Below are 11,221 nucleotides of genomic sequence, written 5' to 3' on the forward strand. Positions count from 1 at the left end.
TGTGCTCTATGAAAATGGTGAGCAGGGGTCCTCAGATCTCTGCAGGGTCATTCAAGAAACTATTTACCCATTCAAGGCTGCTAACGGCTACATTTTGCAAATAAATCTGTAGGACTCCAAAAGCCTGCTAAAACCTGCACTGCCCTCTGGACAGACTGAGGCAGAGCAGCAGAAGAGCTCGCTCCTGCAAGCCTCGGCTAATACCTTCAGCTACTGCAGGGTTTTGCAAGGAAGGCATGTTGAGAGATACCTGTATGTACACATGGAATAATGTCATTCATGGATATCATTACAGCAGCATGTATACACAGCTGTATTTATGATCATAGTTGTTGTATAAGTAGTTCTATTAAATATACAAATACATATATTGGTTACAGCCTTTTAGGTAGCAATATTATGTGTAATAATTCATATTATTAAAAAAAACAATATTAATGTATATGGGCAGTTTAATGTTGTTCAAGAAGATCCAATAGTTTGTAACAGTACAAGGTGTTTTTCCTGTAGACAGTATAGCACTTCAGCAATACAGTGCCATGTTTCAAAGCATGGATGATTTACAACGTCCACAAGAATGTCCTGTACAGCACCTTGTGAGCATACGTGTGTTTCTGTGTGGACATGTGTATTTGTTTGTTATTGTATGTGTATTCTGAAAGTCAGACAGATGGCGGAGTGCTGGTGGATAACAGATTATTGGCTTCAGGTCAAAGGAGGGCCAGAGAAGGTAGTTATCAACATGTGGGTTCTCTGTGCACCACTCCATCATCTCCCTGAATCGTCCATTACCCATGCTTCACTGCAGGGCTTTGTTTGGACAGGATGGTGCTCTCTGCTTACCCTATCAGAGCACACAGAATGACCTTACTGTGTCCGGTATGAGCTGTGCTAGAGTACAAGTCCAAAAAGAAAGTCTGCAGATGCAGCTGCTGGATTTGATGCAGCTTTAGATTTAAATCTGTTTCCAGGGAATGACTTTGGTTGGCCTTACCCTCGCTTTTCTCTCTCAAATGAGCGAGCTATGAAATATGTGAGCAAGGTCAAAATATATTTCTACTGTACGTAACAGTCACAGCTCCAGTGGATTTTAATATATAAAGGTAGTTTGTTGTTTTAAAGGTTGGTTGCTAAATCTTGCACCACAGTGGAGGGAACCCTGTTGATCAATAAGAGGAAAACAGTGGTAACATTATATAACACACACACAGAATGTGAGTTGGTATAGTAGGCAGAAAAAGAGGAATTTACTGAAACTGTAAAATGCACATATTGGAGCCACTGAAATCATGCAAACCCATACTTCAAAGCAACATGCCTGTACAGTGAGGTGGTGTTATTAGGATTACAATGCGCAGGTATTCTATTATTTTCACACTCTATATTTAGATGACGTAATGCCATGAAAAACAGAGACACGGATGGTAGTTATAGACCTCAGGTAGACATCCATTATGTTGTCATATTTTGACAGTCCAGTCCTAAAAGTTAGAGAGATGTCTCACTATAAATCAATTCAAATTCATATTATATCTGGCTACAATGTTTTTTGACCAACCCATATTTGTGACGTTAAAATTAGCAAGACAACACTAAAATGATGATCGCTGAGTGCTAAGAATGTATTTTTTAAAATGAATTTTTTGTGGTATGTGCAACAAAAATGTTAACAAACAAAATTTAGTGATGTTTGAACTACAACTAGTGCGTCAGACAGAGTGACCCCTTGTGTTGCATGTCTGCTGTTCTGATCTGATTTGTTTGACATGGAGCCATGCCAGTCTGTCTGTAATGAAAAGCTGTAGTGTAACACCTGTAAAACCAAACAACACCCACCATACCGTGAGGTTTCATGTGTGTAGGCATGTGATGCACTATGATTATACCCTAACAGCCATAATTTTAATGTTTTTTTTTCAAAAACACCGCACAGTGGACCCCTTCACCCCGCCCTATCTAACTCCAAACTACATACTCCTAAACAGACATTTTTATTGCACTCCATCAGTGACTGACTATGACACATGTAAGGTGTCAAGACTGCCTCACTTTCTTTCTCATAAACACACAGACATTCAGAGAAACAGTTCACACCCGGTTCCAGTCAGAGCACTGAGGCATACTGTTTAAATATCCCCTATTGGTTGAAGTGCGAGGTTAGGGTCAAGGGTAGGCGTTCCACACTCTTGTGGTGACTGTTTCCTTCATGTCTGCATTACATTGTACATCAACAAGCCAGACAGGCACCTATATGAACGCACATTACACAACCCTTCACTACTATATGCAAGTACGGCAATCCAATATTTCTTGTGTGAAAATCATGCACGACTGTGTGATACAAATGATGAGACATTTAATTTGTTAATTATCCAGTTTTCCCTCTCCAATAAATCAATAATCAAACTATAGATGGTGTACTGTGACGAGGAACTTTTTGTTTTTCACTTCTGTCACTGTTTCTCTCATCTGCTTTGTTTTCCTTCTGTGGATGCCAATGTCCCCAACAGTCCCCCTCCTGTTTTACTGTTATGTAATATTATGTAATTCATATTTAAACAAATGTGGCCGTAAAAATATCCCTTCAGAATTGAATGCTGGAATTCACACTCTGCCAAGAAATATGGGGTTTTAAATGGCTCTTAAAGAAAACTGCCAAATAGCTATGATGTCTTCTGCTTTTCTCCCATTTTTTGTCTGATAACTCATCTGTTCCTTTATTTAGTCTGTGTTAGTGATGCTAGAGTGATGCTTTAAACAAAACACTTGGACTAATAACACTTGCTAAGCTAAACATCTTGTAGTTGTATCTATAAACCTGATCACTGAATATTAACCTTCTTGCTTCACTTTTAACCAAAGAGTGATTCTAATGTGCCAAAAATCTTAAACTATTACTTATAGTATCAGTATAATTATAATATCAGTTTATGTTGACTTACATTCTATAACTAGTAGCCCACAGGTTAAGTCTTGGGCTATACAGAGATATAGACAACAATGCATTAATGAGATATTGATTGTTCCAATGCTGAATACAGGTACATGTGGCACTTGTATGCATGTCACACATGTCATTTCTATGTACTTGACTCTGTGACTCCTAAAGACCACAGCATCATTATAGTCAATCAAGCTCAGAAGTGCTGGCAAAACAGACAACTGCTTGGGGGTCCCCAGGGGCTTACATTTTAAGCTATAGCAGTGGCAATGTCTAATTTGGTTGTCCTGACACACGGTTGCAACTGTGGTGCATTTCTAATGACAATAAAAAACAAATAAAGACATTTCTCGCTGAATATTTATAACGTGCTGGTGATGAATGCTGGTTGTAGACGAGCCCCTGGTTAAGCTTTAGTATATATCTCTAAACGTGGGGTCGCTACTGTTTCTGCTTTAGCTTTTAGATACTAAAGGTTCTTTCATCATGATGTGCTGACCTACAGTATAATTCCACATTTGTGTTTACTGGCTCAAAATAGTCTTACCGCAGCTGTCGGGAGGAAAAAGTTTGTTCCATGGAAGAAACACGCAGGGCTGAACTAGCCGAAACTCCGGTTTGTTTTTAGCATTTAGCCGAGCACTAACACTTCCCCGGCTTTCCAACATCAGGAGGATTAGGAGTCATCATCCCCGCACCAAGCAGAGTTCGTGTAGACTATCCAGAACATGATTTTACCAGTTGGGCGAATCATTTCTTTACTACTTACAGACGCAGGTAACTAATTACCTACTTCCGTAATAGCCTGAGGCAGACTAGACGCTGCACTGACTCACTAGAACACCTTGTGGTACAAAGTGGTATTACACGGATATAGCTGGTTAGCATGCTAACTTTGGTAGATATCTCTGCAACACCATACACAGAGGTCAGTTCACAAATTATTTACAGTAAATTACAGTAATTTAAAGTTTTACTTCAATTTGTATTTGTTAAAGGCAGAAATGTGCTTGTGAATTGTATGTTATTCTTCGCAGATAGATGCAGGGTGATACAAAATAGTACAGTATGACAAATAGGCCTACACAGTGTGTAATAAAGCGAGAAAGAAAAATTTATATTGATTTTATATATTTATAGTGAAGCCCAGTATTTCACAAACCAAATGTCAGAATAACCAAGCCTCTGTGAAAAACAATGTAATATCCATTATCATTACCGAGTAACTCCTTAGCTCACAATTGAGCATTTATGCAGACAAACACAGAGGTTGTGTCCCCTGTGGAATCTCTTCAGCATGTAGTATGATAGCCTGTGGAAGAAGTTATGTGCTCCCTGAGATCCTCTCTTTTCTTTGGGGCCAACGGAGGAGCTGGCGCTGGCTTTTTACAGGATGCCTAAGTCGTTACGTTGCATAAGAAAAACGCACCTCAGTGGTAAAAAACACTGAGGTGGAATAAGTGGCGGCATTCCACGGGCAGTAAAACAGACAGGTTAACTAGGCAGTGGATTGATCTTGTGGAACTAAACACAGATGTGCACCTCAAGTTCCTTCGGGGGGGGGGGGCTATTTGAAATTATATAATCTGTATTTTGCAGAGGTTGTGGAGGATGGACAACATGTTGATTGACTGTAAAAACAAGTGCAAAGGTAAGGAGACACTGAAACCAATTCATAACAAACACCTATGGCCTTTAACCCCTCAGAGACCATTATAATGATTTTTGCACACTCACAACTGGAGTAGTTGGTACCTGGGATTCAAGTGATGATATATTTCCTCTTCTTCAATACAAAACCAGACCAAGTTATGCACATGAAAGCGTCACAGGATGATTTATAAATTAAAAAAACAAGGTTTATTTTCTATCACAAGGTGCCATTTCACCAAAACACCTGCAAACATATGAGCATTTCAGCTTTGCTCTGCTCTTCTGCTCTCATCTTGTTTATTAGTGCATTGAGAGGTTTGGTAGGAAGGAAGACAGCAGCCACACCATTCCTCGCCAGACTGCCTCCTGTGCCAGACATCCTGTCCAGCTGTGGTGGAGGCAGAGGAGTATGCCCGCAAGTCCACTGTCGCTGAAAAATGTTATCTTCCCATCAAGCCCAAATTTCAGCCCGTACCCACGTCATAAAAGTTTACGGTAATCACACAGTAAAACTATCAGTCTCGCAGGAAGTAAACAGCACCGCAGCTGCTAGACACATAAAGAGGTGCCCAGTCAAAACAACCTGCCTGAGACATACCCACTGCTGTGACACAGTCATGGAATTCTTCATGGTAAATTGTGTATTTTTCCACTGATAGTGTGTGATTTTCACATTGTTTATCCCTCTCTGCACACCTCACCCGCAGCCAGGAGAAAACACGTGGACCTGTATTCAAACACTCCACACCCCCTGACTGTTTCATTCCCTTACACACTCCTCGTCTCCTCCCACTCCCTGACAGAGAACTGTATAAATAACCTGCTGTGAGCATTGCTGGGATTCAGAATCAGAAACTGACCCTCACTGACCAGGTGGGAAGTAAAAGGTTTAAAGAAGAAGAGGAAAAACAAGTGCATCTCTGCAAACACAAAAGCCGAAGACATGATGTGGCTCCAGGTGTCTGTCATCTATTTATCCTGCTTACTTCTGACCTGCCAAAGTCAGACCCAAGACCAAGCGTCTCTTAGTCGCTCCAATGATCCCACCGGACACTGCCTCTATACCTTCACTGTGGCCAGTCCGAGCAAATCCAGCTGCCCCGGAACCAGCACCAAACCAGAGATAGATGGAGTCCTCTCCCGCCTCACCCTGCTGGAAGCTTTAGTCAGCCAGCTCATCGCCGGAGTGGACAGAGGAACAGAGATCGGGGTTGGATCCAATGATGAAAAGGGTCTCCAGGAAGCTTACTCCCAGGTTACAGGGGAAAGGAACCAACTGCAGCAGGACAAGGAACGTCTGAACAGGCAGGTCCAGGAGCTGCAGAAGAGGCTGGATGAGCTGAACCAGGAGGCAGAGACCCTCAGGCAGAAACCCTGCCAGCAGCCACACACCTCAGAAGGAGCTCAGCAGAAAAACAAACCAGACAGTGGTATGTATGTCAGTACAGGGAAAACACACCTTTACCTACAAGCCTATGACAGCAACACTCATGCTCTCTTTTTAGGGATAATGTGTTAGTGATTGACTTAGGCTATGAAAAGACCCTGGGGCAAGCAGGTCAGGTTGCAGTTTGCTGTCGCAGGTTGAGTAAGGGGATAGGAATTTACAACACAGACCCTTCTTTTATGGCTTTGTCACTCACACTTGTGATCATTTTCAGGGTTGTGGCATAGAAACTGTTGTGTTTCGAGATCAAAGCTATCCATGTGGCCATAAATAGTAATTACAATCTGTTCATTTCTTCTGTCCCTCCCAGAATCCACATATTATTTGGGTAATGGAGCATATCAGGAGATGAAGGCTGAGGTGACAGAGGTGCCTGCGTCCCACCTCATTCCTGAAGGAAATCTCAGCCTCACAGGTAGTTTTACTGGTGTTGACGTAGATGAATGAATGCCTGATTGTAAAGAAAATATGATAATTTAACCCTCTTCGTTTTCTTCCAGGCTGTGGAGAGCTACTATCAGTGGGAGATCCCATGCTGCACAGGAAAGCTGATAGTATCACAGGGAAGTATGGAGTATGGCTACAGGACCCAGATCCTCAGGGCCCTTACACCAACAAGACTGTGTGGCGCATTGATGCAGTGGGTAAAGATGTGCGTCAGCTTTTTATATATGAGGACATGGAGCAGTTCACCCGAGGCTTCCCCATGAAGGTCCTGGTTCTGCCAGAGTCTGTAGAAAGCACAGGGGCAACCGTGTACCAGGGCTCCCTTTACTACCAGCGCAGACGCAGCCGTACCCTGATCCGTTATGACCTGGCATCTGAGAGCGTGGCATCACGCCTGGACCTGCCTCATGCTGGCTTCCATGGCCAGTATCCTTACTCCTGGGGAGGCTACACTGACATTGACCTGGCAGTAGATGAGCAGGGACTGTGGGCCATCTACAGCACAAGCAAAGCAAAGGGGGCGATTGTGATCTCTCAGCTGGACCCCAAAAGCCTGGAGGTGAAGAAGAGCTGGGAGACCAACATCAGGAAGAACACAGTGGCCAACTCTTTCATGGTGTGTGGACGTTTGTACACTTTAGCCAGCTATGCCGCACCTAACACCACCATCAACTTTGTGTTCGACACAGCCAGTGGCGTGGGACGACCCGTCTCTGTGCCCTTCAAGAACAAGTACCGTTACAACAGCATGGTAGACTACAACCACGCCCAGAGAAAGCTGTTTACTTGGGACAACTTCCACATGGTCACCTATGACATCAGACTGGGCAGGGCCAGCAATGGCAGCAGCTGAAGAGGGACTGCTGTTTAATAAAGCACTGCACTGATGCTAAACCTGCAGAAAGTGACTGAGATGAAACACAAGATTGTATCATTGGTCAGTGTACTGAGGCTTTGCTATGTATGTGTTATATAAATGTATTTTTTCTATTAGTGTTGTAAATAAGATATGAAAGCAAATAAATAATAAATAATTATCAATGAAGCACATTAATTTCACTATAGAAGTCATTCATTATCAAAATAAAAAGTTGTCATGATATGATGATGGAATATTTTTGTAATCTTTAAATAAACAATGTCATAATATTTAGGGTCCCAATAAAATGTATAGAAAATAATATATTGTCTGGTTTGGTTTATGTTTGTTGAAAACTTATAAATGTGGCCTCGGGGGCCACATGAGGGCACTAGTCCTGTTACATACACTAACAAATATTACTGACCTTTGACCCTGTATGTCAAAACATGATACGGTGAGTGTAGACATTCACACAACTCATACTGTTCACTTCTGTTAGCGGCAGTATGGTACATACGTATGGAATAACTTAAAAATCAATACAGTGTTTTTTTTATCTGCTCCTGAAATAACAACAAATGTCTACTTATGCCAAGGGATACTATTTTGTTAGTCAACTGACAGTTAACGTGTGTATCTGCTGTGATTGGTTCTACTGATACTTCGCTCAAAGCCACCTGCTGCTGTCAGCCATGTGAATGAAACCGAGCAGATATCAACATGTCATTGAATGAACGCCTCAATGACAGCGTCAATACAAAAGATAAAATAAGACTCAATAAAGTAGAGAATGTGGCCAAACAGTTGAATTGGAACTCTAATAAATGATTGTACATCAAAGAATAGAACATTAAGCTCCATTTAGGATGTTGAAGTTAACTAAATTACCAGAACTGTATCAGGTTTTAGGTCACTCATTGTCAACCAATTAACATTTATATAAGGATAACACAAGTTATTTCATGCACCTCTGAACTATGTGGCTGCTGCTTTGCTGCTTTGTTTTGAGGGAGGACAAGAAGCATACAAAGTTCTGCTATGATGGGTAATACAATGAAAACTGGACCACAGAAATTACCTTTATTTTCCCATCATACTATTTTTTATACCAAGTGAAAGAGAGTCAAGTAAGTGAGTGAATAAAAATGAGGTATGTGGTTTTTTTAATGTTTAATTATTTTATCTAATAAATGTTACTGTTTGTTTATTACTGGAGTCCATCCTCCTGTTATGCAAAACAAGATGAGCACCCCTGCCATTATTATGCACTGCCCTCTGGAGACCACACTGTGCATTTGCATTTTTCAGGCACACCTTCCAGCTAAAGTGTGAAGAGTTTCTGTGCTTCAGTTATGTCCCATTACAGCTGAGTCATGTCTGCCCTCAGTGACTCTTTAACATGTTAAATCCAAACCCTCTCATACAGTCTGTGTTTGCATTGTTCAATTTGGAGGTTGCACTGGTATGTTAAAAAGCAGGTTGTGGCTGCCCAGTTTATCAACACTGTAAGACGAGATGGGATGTATTACTGTATAATGACAGTCAGGAGACTCAGCAGCAGGTGATGGAAACTTGGGTGTGTGTGAGCTGACTTCCCCCCCAGCAGTGTTCACACAAATACAGTGCCCACTGTGGAATGTAAGGGCTCAGTGTGAAACCACATGAAATTTTCAGTATACCAGGAAGCACTGTAACCCAAAGATGTGACCCACAGGCCATTTTTTTTGGCCTACGGGTATTTCCGTAACATTTTGAAATAATGCAACTGTGCAAATGAGTTGCATAAGCACCACAACAGAGTAACTACTCGAGTCAACACTTTCACTATTTTCACTTCATTCCTTTGAAAAAATACAGAAAACACAAACGGATATAGATAAAAGTGGTACAGATAAACTGAACATTTTGGAACCAATAATAAATATATATATATGTATATATTACACACTCATGCTACACATTTTCCCAAAACATAAGCTGACACACACACCTGAGCATGACCTAATGTTTCCAATCTACCATCCACAGTCCACCATAGGCCCTGTTGAGTCTCTCTCTCAGTTGCAGGAGAAGAAGGTCCTGCAGGCAGTCCCAAGTCACCCACAACCGTTCCACTAGGCTATACTGACAGTAGCCCATCGCCAAACCAAAGCCCACATCTGTCACATACTGTCTGGCGAGCAGCAGTCGAGACAGGCTAACCAAGGCAGCCCAACCCACCACAAGGACCCGCATGGAGGCTGTGTCTACCATCTGGGCGAGGAAGAACCGGGCACACAGGGCTGCCCTTGAAGCGTGGCCTGATGGAAAGGAGTAGCGCTCCATGAAGAAGGTGGAGAAGATGTCAGAGCGGTTCTGGGCAGGTGTTCGACGTCTGACCACAGTCTTCACAAGTCTGACCAGCAGGAGGTCCAAAATGAGAGCTTCAGGGAGAAAAGAGAGGAAGAAAGTGTTGACTTCAGTTTGCATCAACTTTCTTATCAATCTTGTTTAAACACTCTTGAAAAGTTCTGTCTTACAGTAAATAAATATTTGAAACATCTTACATGAGACCTTGACCTCATTCATTTCTGGTTGGTCTGCTGCTCTAGACCGCAGAGTTGAATTCCCCACAGTTTTTCCAAAACACAGTGCCATCCTATAGGCTATTATGTGCCAGGAATAGCACTGGTATGGTATTTCCAACACAGCACAATAGGTCTACAACATGACAGCGCAGCACTTGACAGAGCTGCCAGATAACAAATAGAATCTATAGACGCAAATATATCTAATAATATAAAGAGAAAACCCTCTCATGCTGCCCTGCTGGTTCTCGGTCACGGGACGCACAGAAACAATGTAGCTTTGCTAATACATTATTTGACACTTGATGCGGCTTTGGTCTTTTATGTTGTGCTATTTCAATATCCATTAACATTATTCAGCTTTGACCAAGCCTCAGCAGAGCCACACATGACTGCCAGGGCTTCACTTTGGAATTGGCACAAATGTGCGTAATAACGCATCAGCTGTGATGAATATGGTGCGCAAATAACACACTACAGCCTAGGTTTGGAAGCCTTGTATATGTCACACAATTTATGATTACTAAAAAGGTCTCATCTAAATTTTATTGTCGATAATGTCCTACTGCTGTTCAATTTACTAAGGTTGTAAATCAATTCCTAATTTGTCTGGTGCAGAAGTCCAAAGCAAGTCTGAGTGTAATACCTGAAAATGCAAAAGGACACAGTGCACATCCACTCACCCATGGACAAATTCAGCATGACCTCCTGCTCTGCCACGCTCTCTCCACGGAGCAGAGTGTACACAGAGCCTATGAGCCACGGGATTACATGCCCGGAGAACTCCACCAGCCGCACCAAGGGCCGAATGCTGCCCCACGCAGACTCCTCACATGCGCACACACCGAGCCGCTTGGACAGCCACAGATCTATCGCCAACAAAAATCGGAGGGTTATGGTGACGATGGGCTGACTCAGACTGACGGAAAAGTCTTCGGTTTGCGCTCCAGGGTTAAAGTAAGAACAGCTGGAGCCTCGGCGGCGCACATGGCACTCAGATGATGCCCGACTTCCACACACAACTCCACGGCAACTGTTCCGCCTGGACGCTGGCGAGGACATTTTGGTTTGGCAAAGTGTCCTCGCTGATCTTTCCGCTCGCACCTAAATCCTGCTGCGCTCAGACGCAAACCATCCCTCTAAACGGGACACTCTGCGGGGGTTAAAATGTTACCAGTTTAGAACAGGACTGCTGTTGTCACGTGACTATAAATACTCCACCATTCTGTTTTACAATAAAATATTCTGTTTTTTCTTGTCTTTTTTTTTTATACGTTTATAGTTCCAAGCATGTATGTGCTGTT

At 42.4% G+C, this 11,221-nt stretch overlaps 2 protein-coding genes across 2 annotated transcripts; one reads left to right on the plus strand and one right to left on the minus strand.

Annotated features, from left to right (window-relative positions):
• The first annotated feature begins 5,455 nt into the window (after nt 1–5,455).
• Nucleotides 5,456–7,641, plus strand: LOC114450012 (myocilin-like). The gene is made up of 3 exons (XM_028427902.1): nt 5,456–6,024; nt 6,352–6,456; nt 6,542–7,641. Exons 1-3 carry the CDS (start codon nt 5,538–5,540, stop codon nt 7,339–7,341), a joined length of 1,392 nt encoding a protein of 463 aa, XP_028283703.1. The 5' UTR covers nt 5,456–5,537; the 3' UTR covers nt 7,342–7,641.
• Nucleotides 7,642–9,351: 1,710 nt separating this feature from the next.
• On the minus strand, nt 9,352–11,023 carry LOC114449950 (phospholipid phosphatase 6-like). The gene is made up of 2 exons (XM_028427835.1): nt 10,601–11,023; nt 9,352–9,773 (listed from the first exon to the last, which is right to left on the minus strand). The coding sequence occupies exons 1-2, from the start codon at nt 10,977–10,979 to the stop codon at nt 9,352–9,354; spliced, it is 801 nt and encodes a 266-aa protein (XP_028283636.1). The 5' UTR covers nt 10,980–11,023.
• Between the last annotated feature and the right edge of the window lie 198 nt (nt 11,024–11,221).

This window comes from Parambassis ranga, chromosome 17 (assembly GCF_900634625.1).
Source record: "Parambassis ranga chromosome 17, fParRan2.1, whole genome shotgun sequence".
Taxonomy (NCBI): domain Eukaryota; kingdom Metazoa; phylum Chordata; class Actinopteri; family Ambassidae; genus Parambassis; species Parambassis ranga.